Raw genomic sequence first — 16,582 nt, forward strand, 5'->3', positions numbered from 1 at the left:
TTGCTGAAGAACCCAAGAAGCTTTGGTTATGTTAGGTAAATATTTAAACTAGGTTAAAATGATGGAGCTTTGCATAACAATGTGACAGTCTCTTTACTGCAGCCTTCCTCAACCTGGTGCCCATCAGATGTTTTGGGCTACAACTCTCATCAGCTCCAGCCAGCATGGCCAGCGGTTAGACATGAAGGGAGCTGTAGTTTGAAGCATCTGGAGGGCAGGATGTTGTGGGAGGCTGCATGAATGTGTTGCTCGCTGCTGTCTTGACTTCTCAATAATTAGAGGACCCAAATACTCCTAGAGTTGTGATAAGTTGCTTACTATGACCCCAACCCCTGATCTGCGAAGAACAGCCCTGCATAACATTATTGATTGTTAAATTTCACTGTGCTTCTGGCAGACGCATTGCTGTTCTTTTCATTATTCTTAGCTGCAGGGACAACTAGTGAGCCAGAAACTTAATTGTGTGATTGTAGAAGTGCAAATAAGTTGGTACTTAATCCAGTTCGGTGAAGCTCCTGCTAATTCTCTGCAAACAAGGAGTAAAATGGACTGGATTCTCTGTACTCTGGCTGATGAAAACTAAATATTCAGAAAAGATTGTAATGTTCTCTTTGAGTTGCATTTCATTAAAAAATAACAGTAGAGGTTTTGGATTACACAGCTAAGTAATTCAGGGAGGAAATGCAAGTTGCTCTTGTGGGCAGCCAAAACTCTGTTCTTAGAGTGTATTAAGTTAATTGTAGAAATAATGTAATAATTAAACAAACAATGCATAATTCAGACTTGTCAGCAACTATGAGGGCACTAAAGCGCTAGCTGCAGCTGTACCCTTCCATAATGCAAAATCCTTGTAAAATAATTTTTTAAAGATAGATTGTGGTTTCTTTCCACCACCATCCAGAGATTATACATTTCAATATATATGTATATTGTGAGCTGCACCGAACCTCAGCCTTGTGTACTCCCTCCTCCCTGGCTGTGAGGAAGAGATCAGAACCTTCTAGTTCCATTTTAGTTTAACTGCAGTTTAACATTGCCTCCAAACACTAAGTTGTTGTTGATCTTAATCAAAGTTTGCTAAGACTGTTACTTAATGGTTTGGAGTTGTCTTGTTTCAGCAAACCATAAGTTAACAACAGTTTATGTGATTCTAGGTGGCAAGATGTGGTTAATCTTAAAGGGTGATGGGGGCAGGGCTAGGAGCATATGAGCCCAGGGTTGCCGGTTCTGAATATTTTTACAGTGCAAATACATGCTTAGGAGGTGCATGCCATTTATACACTTTAAAATGGAAGAATTGCAGGGGTAGATGCTCTTTTTCTGCATGGTCCCCCACCCGCTCCACCGTGGCTTGAAGACCAAAGGAACACTATTCATACCTGCATTAATGACCTGTGACGCCTTGAAGTAAGGATGAGAAATGCGCTTGTAGCTGTGTAGTAATTGTGCATTATTCTGTCGTGGCCCAGAAATGTTTAAGGATTGATGTAGTACTTCCAGGTAGAAGAGCTCCTTTACATTATTTTAGGCTCTTTGTTAGTTGACTTTGTGACATGACTGGGGGAAGTAATTTATTTTATTTATTAAAGTACTGTACAGTCGTACCTTGAATCTCAAACACCTTGGCTCCTGAATAAATCGGCTCCCAAACGGTCGAAACCTGGAAGTGTGTGTTCTGGTTTTCGAACCGTTTTCGGAAGCTGAAAGGCCGGAGCAACTTCTGATTGGCTGCAGGATGCTCCTGCAGCCAATTGGAAGCCACGCCTTGGTTTTCAAATGGTTCCGGAAGTCTAACAGACTCCCGGAACGCATGCTGTTCAAGAACCAAGGTACGACTGTATTTACATAGCACCTATTTGGGAATCTCAGGGCAGTTTAGAACAAGATAAGAAAATATACTAACATTAAAATACAGTAAAATAAACAGGCATACAATAAAAATATTGTTTCACGCCATCCCAATCTCTAAGCATTGTAAGATTCCAGGGGTTCCAGGTGCTTACCCAGAGTTCATGTTTTCTTCAGAATGAGACACAGTGGAGACAGTGGAGTCTTTATGATATATGGTTTATTTACACATATATACCACACACACACACACACACACACATATATGTACATATGTATATGCATATATGTAGATACACACATACCCCAAGGGAAAATTCATACCCACTGCCTTGTGGAACATCTTTGGAAGAAAAAAACTAAGGAGTAAACCCTACACAGATCCATTTTAATTTGTTGGAAGCTGCCCAGAGAGGTTGGGGCAACCAGTCAGCTGGGTGGCATATAAATAATGAATTATTATTATTACCGCTACTACTATTACTGCCACCAGTCTCTGCAGCCACAGCAGGCGTTGCGATTCTCCATTGGTTTGGCTTCAGCCCCAGAGGCGCACTCCATTGTCTCTTGAGACAGGTGATTGTCAACGATACAAGCTGATCCTATGACTGAGGGGTTCACAGCATTAGCACCCTAAGAGGATAGTGCTTCTCCCATCACCACAGCCTTAGATTCCAGGAGAAGTCAGAGATGGCACTCTCTTTCTCTCTGTGCCTTTCCAGATTATAGCTTTTGCTTCCAGATTATAGCTCACATAATTCAACAGTCAACTCTGGCCTTTTGTGTTTCTAATTCACAAATAGTTGAGGGAGAGAAGCCCACGCACTTACTCTCTGGCATGGAGCCACTTCCTATGTTCCCTTAAAGGACCCATATTTGTTGCTGTTTAGTCATTTAGTCGTGTCCGACTCTTCGTGACCCCATGGACCAGAGCACGCCAGGCACTCCTGTCTTCCACTGCCTCCCGCAGTTTGGTCAGGCTCATGTTTGTAGCTTCTCTTCTCTTTTCATGAGGTGGCCAAAGTATTGGAGTCTCAGCTTCAGGATCTGTCCTTCCAGTGAGCACTCAGGGCTGATTTCCTTCAGAATGGATAGGTTTGATCTTCTTGCAGTCCATGGGCCTCTCAAGAGTCTCCTCCAGCACCAGAATTCAAAAGCATCAATTCTTTGGCAATCAGCCATCTTTATGGTCCAGCTCTCACTTCCATACATCACTCCTGGGAAAACCATAGCTTTAACTATATGGACCTTTGTTGGCAAGGTGATGTCTCTGCTTTTTAAGATCCTGTCTAGGTTTGCCATCGCTTTTCTCCCAAGAAGCGTCTTTTGATTTCGTGACTGCTATCACCATCTGCAGTGATCATGGAGCCCAAGAAGGTAAAATCTCTCACTGCCTCCATTTCTTCCCTTTCTATTTGCCAGGAGGTGATGGGACCAGTGGCCATGATCTTCGGGTTTTTTTATGTTGAGCTTCAGACCATATTTTGCGCTCTCCTCTTTCACCCTCATTAAAAGGTTCTTTAATTCCTCCTCACTTTCTGGTGAACCATTATCCCAGACCAGGCAATACATGGATTAACTTAACTACTTTGTTGTTGGCATCAGTCTGTCTTGAAAGACAATGGAGTGTGCCTCTGGGGGTGAAGTCAGACTGCTGCATTAGCAACACCATAGTGACCTCCCCAAGGCGGCAGCATGGGCAGTGTGTGTTTGGAGGTCCTGGGCTGCCCAGACAAAAGACCCCTCTCTTGGCTTTGCTGATGTGGTCCAAAGGAAAGTAGAGCAATATGTTTGACACCAGCTGGGTTGCAAGAGTTTCATTTAAGGCATACAGTGGTACCTCGGGATGCGAACAGGATCCATTCCGGAGCCCCGTTTGCATCCTGAACAGAACGTAAGATGCGACGGCGCGTGCGCAGGTCACGTTTTGCCGCTTCCGCGCATGCACATGACGTCATTTTGAGCATCTGCGCATGCGTGAGCGGCTAAACCCGGAAGTAACACAAGGTATGACTGTATAAGGCACTATCCAACCATCTTAGGGTTCCTTCATAGGGTTTTTTTTTTAAAAAAAACCTTCCTAGAAAACCCTGTAAACCAGTTAGAGGTGCTTGCAGCTTTCTCTTATCTGCTTTAGTCATTGAAATGAAATATGTACTGTAATGTATTTTTTCTTTCTGGAAGCAGTACCTGTTTAGGTTAGCTAAGGTTAACCACCTGCACCTCCAGTTTTTTCTTATGCTGAACTACATGTATACAGTATAGTACGTTATTGGCTGTTTTATTTCATGAGTGCTCTCTCTCTCTCTCTTTTCCCCACCTTCTTAGTATGGTTTCAGAAAATGAACAGCTATAAAGGCCTTGTGATTTTCAAATCACATGTAATAGCTTCGTGTGTGGGATTATAGAGGATGATAGGATTTTCAATTACTGTGTCTCGTGGGAGCTCTGAGGCAAACTGGAGAAGGTTTTTGAAAAGTTAATCAGGGCTTGAGTAATTCACTTGAGGCTATGCTATTGCAAGTCACATTTGTGTCTCGACTGGGCTACAAGATGAAGATGCAAAATAACATCTTCGTTATGTGCTAGAGAGGCTGGTGCTTTGAGCAGAGCAGTGGCCAGGAAAATTTCAAATACTTGCCATGTTGCTGAGTGAAGAGGCAGAGTTATTCTTCTGAAGAAAAGAATGGCATGTTCTGACACCTTAACTCTCTTCAGCTCAATTTGTATTCTGTACCACATAGGCACTAGTCAAAGGTTGTGTCATACACCACCAATTGTTTAATTATATATTGGAGATTAGATTATACTATTGTTCCGTTAGCTTATACTGTTAGATTCTCCTGTCTGTAAAAAGTCATTAAGTCATCTGTCTCGTAAGTAAGTAAAATTATGAAGCACATCTTTAAAGTACATTATTAAAAAAAGAATCTGTAAAGTATTGGGTATTCTTGTTGCTAGCAGCTTCATGTGGTATTTTAGCTTTGTGGCATTCTTGTAAGTTAATTAGTGACTTGCCCAATCCCACTTCAAGAATGAGTGGGCTGGGTTTCCTACATCCTAACTGAACACTCCTCTCTCTGTCACACGTTTGATATCTATAGATTCCCCTGTTTGAAAAGGTGAGTTTTGATAAATTAAAAAAACCTGACAATTGGTGTTTGCTATTTAATTTCAGGAGTGGTATTCTAGGCCAAGGAACAATAACAGCTGGATTTAGCTCTGCCTTATTAAGGGCATCCTTTGTTGCTAGGCCTAATTTGACTACCCTAATACAGTATAGACCACGGGTGTCAAACACAAGGCCCGCGGGCCGAATCCGGCTCGCCAGACCTCGTCATGTGGCCCGTGTAGCCGCCGCCGGCCGCCAGCCTTCACCTTTTACTCTCGGTTTTTTTTTTGACACAAGAAAGCCGCCTCTTCAGCGCATGCGCGGCAGCCTACAAGCCAGAGAATATCTGCCCTCTAGCGGCGCTGGCCGTTCTACACAGGAAACCTCCACTTTACATGTCCTTTACATAGTCCTACAGATACAACCGGCCCTTTGAGGGTGACCAAACTGCTGATGTGGCCCCCAATGAATTTGAGTTTGACACCCCTGGTATAGACTATGTAATGCAGCTCATGGTTTGTGATTGGTTATGTAGAAAGGATACAGTTTCTGGGCCTCCAGAGCTTGGTAGTATATGCAATAACTTCTCCTTCCTTTTGAAGAATAAATACTTTTTTCCAAGTTGCATGCAAGTAGGAAGGAATTGTTGTTTCTTTAAGAGTCATGTCCGCTATGACTTTTGTAGGACAAATGGATAAAGTTATGGAAACTTTGGTGCGTACATAGCAAATGTCTCTCTCCTAATGAGCAATCAGAATTTCTCCTGATTGGAGGATTTCGAATTGTTTGAGAAATGAAGTGAAAGCTTTTTGTTATTTTGAACTCCCTGATGAATTGGGGTTGGCGCAGATCAATGAAATGGGTTTGCATGACACAGAAATTATCCAAAGCAAGCAAGTTAGAAATTCATTTTTGAAAAGCTGCTCTGGGGTGGGTGGAGAAACCACATTAATTTGCAGCTTTAACTAAATGGTGTCGCATCTGTTTCATCCAGTGTTTTGAAATTACTAACTTTGGTTGTTAACAGGATCTTGTGAAAACTGTTCTGGGTGTATTCACTGGCTGTTGCCAGAAAGAAACAAATCAGATATATCAATGTACCAGATGAGAACTATTTTCATCAGTCAGGAAAGGCAGGCAAGGAAGGATGGGTCTATCAGTGGCTATTAACCATAACAGCAAAATGGAACTTCAATTTTCAGACGCATGCAACAGGAGTGAGTAAGGTCAAGGAAAAATCCTGGCAGGACATATAGAAGTCCTGGCTCCAGCTTGCTGGAAGCACCACAAAAGTCCTTGTTAGATTCTTATCCTAGAACTGGTATTGCCTTTTCTTAATGCTCTATAAATTCTCTAATAAGAAGAAGAAGGAGGAGGAGGAGGAGAAGTAGTTATGGTTTCTGCCCCTGGAAAGCTGGAATTCTGTAGATTCTACATATGCCACTGCATTAGGTGGTGGAGGGCTGTGTTGTAGCTATGTAGATTTCAATTCCCCTGGCAATATGGTGCTCCATGACTCAGGCCCATAGGAGAAATGTCGCTTGAGGGATTATATTGCTTGAGGGATTATAATTTAAATGCAAACTACTGGTGGTCTTCGGAGTGTTTCTCTGAGGGATATGATGCAGTCTGCCAGTCACCAGATATTTAGTCAGAGGAGAAGATAAAAGATGATCTGATTCCATTCCCTCCAGCAAAGAGCAATCCTGTGGTTTTCCTATTGTAGATGGGAATGCACTAGCCCCCATCAAGCAGGGCCATGCATTTGCTTGGAATACAGGAAGCTGACTGATTCAGGTTCAAACCTCTGGCCCATCTAGTTCAGCATTGTCAGCACTGACTGGCAGTGCCTAGCCATGGTTTCTAGATGGAGTCTTTCCCACTTTTACCTGGAGGTGTCAGAGATTGAAGTGGGATATTCAAAGTATGTGCTCTGCCATTCTGCTAGGATCCTTAAGATATGAAATGGACTGAGGCAGAAAATGCTTTTAAATCCAATTTATTTGCATTCTATTTTCTCCTGTCAAGCCATTTGAATTCCAAGATGCATTGGAAACAGCTGCACGGGCAGAAGGTCTTCCATTAGATGTCCCAACAAATTCTCACTTGGGCGTGTTGGATAAGGGCCACCACAGAGGAAAATATCACCATGGCTTGAACTTGATGAAACCTATCCGGACTACTTCAAAGTAAGACTTTGTGTATTAAACTACAGACACAGCTGATCTGAAAATAGAAGTGTTTAGAGGTGATAGAAGCATGCTTGTTGGAAAAATAGCAACTTTGATTTTAAAAAGTGAGTTCCCACTCATACAGCTAAGCTTGCTAAGAAAAAGTGGCAGCCACCATCTTGAATAATTAAAGGTCTTATTTTGCTTCTGAAAGCTGTAGTGTGTTTTATGCTTTTGGTTTTGTTATTATATCTCTTCTCCTCTAATTATAGACATCGACATCCAATAGACAATGCCGGACTTTTCTCCTATTTGACATTCTCTTGGCTTACTCCTCTGGCACGAACAGCCTATAAGAAAGGAGAACTGTTCACAGAAGATGTATGGTCCTTATCAACCCATGAGTCGTCGGAGGTTAACTGCAGAAGGTATGTTTTTGCTATGTTGTCTCAAAAGATTTGCCTCCCTTGGGATAGCCTACTGTAAGATGTTGTGTCAGATGGTGATTGAAGGCTGTTCTGACTACTTCTTTCTGGAAATTTCTCCTATCTCCTGGAGGTGAGATTCCTTACATCTGTATTTTGTGTTGTTCCAGGCTGGAAAGATTGTGGCAGCGAGAACTGCATGAACGTGGGCCAGATGATGCCTCCCTCCGAAAGGTCGTATGGGTCTTCTGTCGAACCAGGCTCATCATTTCCATAGTGTGCTTGATGGTCACACAACTTGCTGGCTTCAGTGGACCAGTAAGTACTATCCATCCTTTGTCTAACACCCAGAGTGGGCTCCATCCCATGGCCAGTGCTAATGTATTCCAAATTCTTGCAGAGGATCTTCGAAATGTTTTGATTAGTTAGAAATATGCCTTGCAGTTTGCAGAAAATGAATAAGTCTTTCCAGAATGCTGCGGGAATCTTAAAAGCTTTCAAACTGTTCTGTGTGTATGTGGCGGTTTTTATTGTTTGTACCAGGTGACTGGATACGGGAGGGTGATGAATTTTGGGGGAAAGCAGCAAAGCAGTCCTTTGTTAGGTCACTTGCTTTGAGTGCTCTCTGCAAGAAATGGAATGGAGTGCTGGTACTAAATCACTTCTTAAGATCTGTAGGAAACAGGGCTCAGAGGATTCTGCAGAGCTAGCGTTGTTCGACTTCTTTGAAAAGGCAGTAGGTTATCCTTCTGGTGGCATGATTGGAAGACTGTAGCTGCTACTTGTAGGTGGTAATGAAGATGCAGCATGTAGGACTTGACATTCACAGCATTTTTTTTTTTTTGTCGCCTGTTTGTTGCACGTGCTGTGCAAGATTTACTCTTTAACATCTTGACTAAATCTATTCTCTACAAATTTCCCTTGAGGAGTAGGAGCAGTGTTATTGCTTGTAGTACACATTTCAGTGTGCTGTTAAGCGGGATGGTTCAATGCTTGGGTAAGTACAGCTGAGGTTAATGTTAAAAACAGTCTTGTCTTTTGTCTCTCTCTTTTTAAAAATTTCCAAACCCCACTCATTTTCTTAAATCTCGAAAGTTTTCTTGCGTTCCTTGTTAAGAAGGGAGTAAGTAGTTTTTCTTGGTTTTCTTTGTTTTGTTTTGTTTGTTAATAGCTGGTGGTGGAACTTTGAATCACTTGCAAGTGGCTTTATTTGATAATGCTTTTAATTGCCAGTAAGAATGAGGTTTAATCAGAACAAGCTTCCCCCAAGAAGAGCTTCTGTCATTGTTTCACTACAGGGCCCTGTGGATGCTCTTACCTCTAGCATAGAGTCGGTAGCAGAGTTGCCCCTTATGTCTTTGGACTACATGATTCCAGTCCAAACTGCAAGACAGGAAGGAACTGAATAGAATATACTCCGTGCTGGATTAGGATGTACCTAATCTGTGCACATCCTCCATTACTCAGTAACCTGTGTTCTCTGAATGAAGAACTCTATTAATTGACTTTGTTGTCTGGAACAAGAGAGGAATCCTTACTACCTCACTACTTTGAAACCTAATTGCTGTTCATGCTGAAATATCAGTGTTTTTTGTTTTTTTGTTTTTAAATCTTTTCGTGTGAGAGTGGTGCTTGAAAACAGAGCACCCAAATTACCCTTTTCTATTGCTAAGTATAGATGAACAATTTTTGCAAATTGCCATTCTCAGGAGTAAACATGGTATGCTAATGGGAAGCAGCAGTTCTTAAAATTCTTAAACATAGAGGTGTTACTGTCCATAAGTTCCTTGTATATCCAAATGTGCAATAGTCTGCCCCCCTCCTCCTTTAAAGTATATTTTGTAAAAAATTCTTTCCTGGCACTGTTTTCAGACTCATGTTAACCCTTCATCCAGTTGAGACAACATGGGTTTGTCTAATGCCTGTTGAGCTCAGAATGAGATGTAACTTTAAAAAATATGTTCTATTGTGGGGGCTGCTAAGCATTTCATGTTCAGGTTTGCTCAGTCCTGCCAAAGGTATTAAATTTGGGTTTGGATGATGCTCAGAAGCAGCTTTTTCTCTTTGGAAGAACAGCAAAAGTTCCTGTTGCAGTGAAGTGCAGTTTGATTCCTCATTTAGCTTTTGAAGAAGGTGCATTGTGGGGTGTGGGGAGGGGGGTTGGTTGGAAGGGGGAGCTATTTGAGGTAAGCCTCCAACTCTTCCAGTTCAACTCCAGCCACAGCTTCCTTTGTGCTGTAAAAGCTGGATGCAGCTGGGGGGGCGGGATTTTTCTCTGTAGTGGAACCAATGACAGAAGCTGTTCTTTAGAATTTCCAGGATGGCTGTATTCTGCGATCAGAATGAGACAGTCAAGCTGGGCCAAATCCAACGCCAAGATGAAAGGTAAGGTGACGTTTATTCATGGGAATGCTTAAGATAGTCAGGCAGCTAAGGGCAGCTATTTCCATGATAGTTTTCAGAAGTAATTTCCCATACCTCTGCTAGTTTTGGTAGCTATAATTTTTGTACAGTTTTATATGATGGCATTCTCTTCATTGCTTTAACCAAAAACAATGTTATAAGATTGAAAATGTTGTCATTTTCCCTCTTAATATTGCTATAACAACTTTCTTCAAATCTTAAAAAAGTAAGCAACATTTCTTATTCTACACTGGAGTTTCTGATTTTGTGTGCAATAAAAAGGAACACTCTAAATTAGAGAAGAAGAGAATTCCTTCTGATGTTGCACATGCTCTGCTAGAGACTTTCCCCCCTGTACCACACCTGTCAGTGTGTTGTAAGGTTTTGGCTCAGGAGTTATTGGCTCTTCCACTGACTCAGCTGCCTTTGTAGGATTGAATGCTAGGAAAGAACCAAATGCCTTCTTGCTTAAGTAACACCAAGCCAGCTGCATAGCCTGCTATGTCTTGAACATGAAGGATGTAAAGCAAGGCCAATGGAGGAGAAAGCTGCCTTACATAACCTTGAAACATGAGCTGTTGCACTTTGATCAGGAATTTGTATAAGGCTCTCTTTTTGTGCTTTTAATGGTCACTTTGGGAACATGATGGACACCTGGCTCTTAACATGTGCACGTGGAAGTGCATGGGAGAAATGCTATACAGTTGAGTTCTCGATTATGACATTCAGAGTTGACTACCTCAGGACTCAAATGCGTGTTCTGCCTCCATTTTTTAATCTGTCACTTGATGCTGGGCTTTAGCAGCTATTACCTTTGCTTGAAGCAGTGTGCGTTCGTTTCCCATCCATTCTTGTGTTGCACAGAACTCTGATTTGCAAACCTTAGTTTAGTCAAGAGGACTTCCTGCGGACTCTGAAAGCCTTCCCAAACCGCTGCCTTGGTTTCAGATTTTTGTGGTTGGCAAAGGTACTTCAGCTCTGATTAAAGAACCCTAAACGCCAGCATCTGTAGGCATCATTGAAAAAGTCCGACTGGGAAGCCTTTTCGTAGTAGAGCTCTGTTAAACCAATCACGAAAGCCCACCTGGCCTTGGAAGTCTTCCTGACTAGCCGCACAAGTTTCGCTCTTCCTCGGACTTTGTGAACAAATACTGGCTCTGCTTTTTCATGTATCGTTTAAATTCTGTGTGTATGTGAAGTTTTAACTTGGTTTTGTGTCGGAAGCCAGACTGTTATGTTGGATTCAGGCCTTGTATAACTTTTCCTTGTGTGTGCAGATTTGTATGTTTTCCACAGCACCTTTCTTTTCTTTTCTTTTGTACAGTGTTTGTGAGATGTTTTTATCCATTTTAATATGGTGGCACTTTACAAAATAATAATAAAGTTACTGCTTCCATTTATTAGTACTTAATATTGCGATGAACGTGAGTTGTGTACTGCACTGTGCCCCTTGGTCAGCACACGTGATGGGGGACACGTGCTTTGGTGCTGTTTCCCTCTCTCTTTGCAGGTGGTGTTTGAAATGTGATTGCCGAGGTAAAATTGTTTTTGTCTTTTGAGGGGGGAGGCCGGGGTGGAGTGGGAGAAGGGTTGCATTTTTTTTTAATTGTTGCTATCGCCTTTTTTATTTTCTTGCTTGTCCTTTTCTTTACCATTAAACTGCTGATGTTTATTTTCAGGAATGTTTTGCAAAATGTCCTTCTCACACTCTTCCCCAGTTCAACTGTAGGTACATTTGTTCCTTTTTATCAAATAAGCACGTTTGAAACAAAGAAATAAAACAGGTCTTAATGTCATGTGTATATCTTTTATTTTTTATTTTTATACTTTTGCATAAGTACAGATTACTATAAAGAATATGATGATGGATTGCTTTCAGCTAACTGACAGATTTATGTTAAGTTAGATTACCTCAAGGAGCAGGATTTTCTTATAAACCATTGAAAAATTCCAAATTATTTCACTTGCGGAATTTTGACTTTACTGCTTGTTTTCAGCATGGATTATTTAATAGCTGTGGTTCCAAAGACTTCCAATCAACAATACATGTTTCTTACTGGAAATGAAGTAGCTCCTTATTTCTAACTTAACATAAAACAATTAAATGGTTCCTCTGGCACATTGAGGTGTTCATGCATGTTTGCATTTCTCCCTGTAGGCCTTTGTTGTGAAACACCTCCTTGAATACACGCAGCAAACGGAGCCCAACCTGCAGTACAGCCTCTTGTTAGTTTTTGGCCTCTTAATGACAGAGATAGTGCGCTCCTGGTCCTTGGCTTTAACCTGGGCTTTAAATTACCGCACTGGGGTCAGACTGCGCGGAGCTATCCTTACCATGGCTTTTAAGAAAATACTCAAGCTGAAAAATATCAAGGAAAAGTCTTTGGGAGAGGTAGGCTGAAATGCATCCTTTTGCCATTGCAAAAAGCAAAAATTCCTGGGGGCGGGGAGGTGGGAGTGGGTGGTGTGGGGATGCCCCCACATACTCAGAGTAACCCGCAGTTCCAATCAAGCAGATACTGCCCCCAGCTAGACAGTTGACTCAGGCAAGCAGTTTATGCAGAGGGCTCTGTGTGTTCCCTCCACAGCCTTAACCTGTCCCAAGTGCCTTCTGATAACATGCTGTTTAGTCATTATCTGAAATAGTCCTGGTTAAAGTAAAGCCAGGAAGGATAGCAAGACTTCTGAAGGTGGGGAGCAAAAAATGGTCTGCTGTGCTTGCTTCAAGGAGTGTTTATCTGCAAGTGCATTTGCTCTTGCATTTCATCTTAATTGGCTTGGCGTGGGGTAGGGGCAGACTTACCTGAAAGGCCAGCATCACCCATATGAATCTCTCCAAGCTATTTGGTTGGCCCTTCTTGGCCATACAATTGATGGATATCAAGTGCAGGACTTCTTCTGCAGTGGTACTCAAATGTGGAATTCCCTTGCTGGGGAGTTTTCTTTCCCCACCTTTGGATTTGAACAGTCATTTGGAGTTTCTTTCTTTCCGTATTGCTCCATAGCTGCCTTTTAGTGTTCAATTTTATTGACTGGTACAGTAGTTGTTTTTTAAAACAAAATGAATTAAATGGTTGTTGCACACTGCTTTGAATGCACATGTGCAGAAAAGCTACCTGTAAATAATAGGAGTTAAATCTTCTGAGGATAATGTGCATCTCTTCTCCCTGGTCATCTTTTATTTGCGTTGTGTTTCAGCTCATAAACATGTGTTCTAATGATGGACAGAGAATGTATGAGGCGACAGCAGTGGGTAGCTTGTTGGCTGGAGGTCCTATCGTTGCTATTCTTGGCATGGTTTATAACGTCATCATACTGGGACCAACAGGTTTTTTGGGATCGGCAGTCTTCATTCTCTTCTACCCAGCAATGGTGAGTAGGTGCCTATCTGCCTATGAGCTGAATGTGTATTTAGGAAGGAAAGGTCAAAAAGTCTGCTTCAATCAAATGTGATTCGTTTTTTTATATGAGTAGCACTTCCTTTGTGTAAAGGAAAAAGTGTGTCAGCTGCATGTTGGTGGTCGCATATGAAGGTCAAACATTGATCTTCTTTGCTAGATGATACACAGAAATAAGGATCAATTACAGTTGTGGTAAATCTGCAAAGAAGTCAACCACACAAATAGATATGGTTCCCAATGCTTTTTGATGAAACTATTTAGGGAAATGTCTGTAAAAACCATGAAGTCTAAAAACATACATTTTTAAAAAATACCCCATGTAATATATTTAGTAAATACACACTACAGAATATTAATCATATTGCACACAGTACTTCACATACAATATCTAAACAGTGTTTAAAACTACTACAATGACTGACATACAAAAACGTAACCCAAAATTGTTTTCTAAAAAAACCCAGTCTTCTGAATAATATTACTGCATTTAGAAAGTTGTAGCTTTAAGCAAGAGAAATGAAATGTGGTTTGTTCGTGGCAGACTTTGTTATTTCCTTTTAATGCTCCCTGCCACTTATCCTGTGTCTGGATGCTTTCAGATAGCCTTCCTTCCTTCCTTCTTGGGCAGCAAGACCCCTAGAGATGAGAAAACCACCATTAAGTCACCTTGCACAGCCTTGGTGAACTTCGATTAATCTGTGTTGTTTGTTGTCAAAGGTGATCTTACTGTGTCCGCTCTTGGGTTTTATGGTGCCTCTTTTCGTTGCAGATGTTTGCATCCCGCCTCACAGCTTATTTCAGAAGGCAGTGTGTGTCTGTAACCGATGAGCGTGTCCAGAAAATGAATGAAGTTCTTAATTACATTAAGTTCATTAAAATGTATGCCTGGGTCAAAGCCTTCTCTCAGAACGTTCAAAGTGAGTGTCAGTTTCCTTTCTCTCCACCTCCCAACAGTTTGGCAATAAAGAGACCTTCCTAGATCATTTAGCACTCTGCTTCGACTGAAACCTGGTCATGACACTGGAAACTTCTTTCTCACTGTTGTTGAACTTGTATGGCTGTTTGTAATGCGAGAGCCAATCTGCATTCATGCTTGGGATTGCTAGTCTTAAAAGTGACGCGCTCCAGTGTTGGGGATTTTAATACCTAAAACATAGGCATATTATTTGTCTTTGGTATTAGTACTAATATATATCATTATTTTGTTCCACTATAAGTTTATTCTGGAACGTATCTGTGATGTCATGACTGAAAGTTCACTAACTAACATGGAGAGCTTCATGCATGTGCTGCGTGTTCTGCTTGTCTCATGTGTTTTGCGGTTGTGCTCTCTCTTCTTAGAAATCAGAGAGGAAGAACGCAAAATCTTGGAACGTGTTGGATATGTCCAGAGTATCACTGTAGGAGTGGCTCCTATAGTTGTGGTCATTGCCAGTGTGGTGACCTTCTCTGTTCATATGATCCTTGGCTATGATCTAACAGCAGCTCAGGTAATGTTAACTTCAGACATGGGAATGGGCAGGCTGGGTGGCTGAAATCATCCTTTACTTGCTTCTGAAGTGGTCTGTGACGCTTCTTCCCATTGCCATTACATTGGGTGGAGAGAGCTTTCATCCACCTTGGTAGTTGAAAAATCGGTGGTGAACAAACATAAGCAATAATTACCAACTTTAGGATCCAACTTCTCCTATCCTCAAGGGCCTTGACAAAATGTTGTCTCCACCTGTCAGTGGAATGTCAGCAGTGCTGGTGCGCGAAGCACTTCAAAGGGGAGGTTATTTCACAGGCACGGGGCCACCACAGAAAAGGCCCTCACACGCACTTCTCTCTCTCTTCCTCCCCCCCCTTCATTAGGGGCTGGGGCTACAAGCAGGGTTTCTTTTGCTGATGTTAATGCTCAAGCAGGCTGATACAGGAGGAGGCATCCTTTTAAATATTGTGCTAAACTTCCATTTGTGTTTCAGGCTTTTACAGTGGTTACAGTGTTCAACTCGATGACCTTTGCTCTGAAAGTCACACCTTTTTCTGTGAAGTCTCTTTCTGAAGCATCTGTTGCAGCCGACAGATTTAAGGTGAGCAGTCGCAACCTTGCTACTTTTAATTGGCCTGGACTGGGACCTTTAACGTAGTCAAGGGTCTAGGAGCTCTAGGAGCATTCACACGTTATGTTTCTTGTTAGCTTTCTTAGCTCCTTTCAGCCCAAGAAGGGTGTGATGTAGACATTATTGACTTCTATTGAAATTGCAAGATTGGCCATTTTACTGTAACATACTGACTCAAATCTTAAAGTATGCACTTACCTCCATGTAAAAGTGAGTGTAGGATTGCATCCTTTTTAAACATAAGCCTGTAGAGAAACATGGACAGCATGTCATACATGCATTTGCAAATGTGAGCATTTCAGGCTACTGTGAGGAATATAGGTAACCATAATAGTTTATAGTATCAGTTGGTTGCTTAGAACAGTGACTTTCAATCTTCAGAAAACCATATCTGTTTCTTCTGTGGAATCCCTGTGAGTTGCAGGAGATTCTGTGGCTTATTTTAGGATGTTCAGTCCTTTGCAGTAGAGAGCCGTCCGAGCTGCTAGACCTCATCATTGTCCTGTGTGTGTTGAGAGTGCATATCAGAACACAAGCAGGATGCACATTGCAGCTTAGATATGTCACACCCTCCCCTTTTTCTCTGGGCTTCTAGGAGTTTTTGGCTAAAGCCCAGCTCTTTCCCCAAAGCCAAAGCCATTTTACATACGTATGTATATATACATTTTATATGCATAAATGGCTCTTAGATCTTTAAGCTACTGCCACTTGAACATTCAGAAATTCCTCAAGCAAGCTAGCAATTTAGCCCATTTTAATCATTTTTAATTATTTGAGAGAGCAGCAGCAGAATCATTACAAAAAGATACAAAGAGGAATCAGCTAAGTTTTACTCAGAGTAGAGTAGACCTAATTTAGTAGTCCAGTGCAATTCCCATAAATATTTCTGGGTTGGGAATTAGTATCTGGGGGGGAAAGGTGCATCTTGGTTGGAAACAGCGGTTTAACTAACTGGAAACTGCTTAGTTTTAATTTGATTTTTCTGTGTTAAACTGTTTGACAGATATTGTGGAACCTAAGCATATATGAGTATATGGATGTGGTGGAAAACATGATAAAGAGCCTCTGTACTATCCTCAGAGTTTCTTGTAACTTGTCAAATTCTTAGGCAACTGAATTT

General features: G+C 41.6%; 1 protein-coding gene across 7 annotated transcripts in view; it reads left to right on the plus strand.

Moving 5' to 3' along the window:
• Positions 1 to 16,582, plus strand: part of ABCC5 (ATP binding cassette subfamily C member 5) — a 45,240-nt gene that overhangs the window by 9,741 nt on the left and 18,917 nt on the right. For 6 of the 7 annotated variants that reach the window (XR_008330751.1, XM_053390792.1, XM_053390790.1 and 3 more), the window contains 8 exons: positions 6,989 to 7,149; positions 7,404 to 7,559; positions 7,727 to 7,874; positions 12,118 to 12,351; positions 13,158 to 13,331; positions 14,130 to 14,277; positions 14,702 to 14,850; positions 15,325 to 15,432. Coding sequence is in view for 6 of the 7 variants with exons in the window: in XM_053390792.1 (XP_053246767.1) it covers positions 6,989 to 7,149; positions 7,404 to 7,559; positions 7,727 to 7,874; positions 12,118 to 12,351; positions 13,158 to 13,331; positions 14,130 to 14,277; positions 14,702 to 14,850; positions 15,325 to 15,432 (1,278 nt within the window). In the remaining variant the exon portion in view is untranslated. Of the gene's footprint in view, positions 1 to 6,988; positions 7,150 to 7,403; positions 7,560 to 7,726; positions 7,875 to 7,999; positions 11,685 to 12,117; positions 12,352 to 13,157; positions 13,332 to 14,129; positions 14,278 to 14,701; positions 14,851 to 15,324; positions 15,433 to 16,582 lie in introns of those variants that run through there. The other variant, XM_053390789.1, reaches the window with a different exon arrangement.

This window comes from Podarcis raffonei, chromosome 5 (genome assembly GCF_027172205.1).
Source record: "Podarcis raffonei isolate rPodRaf1 chromosome 5, rPodRaf1.pri, whole genome shotgun sequence".
Taxonomy (NCBI): domain Eukaryota; kingdom Metazoa; phylum Chordata; class Lepidosauria; order Squamata; family Lacertidae; genus Podarcis; species Podarcis raffonei.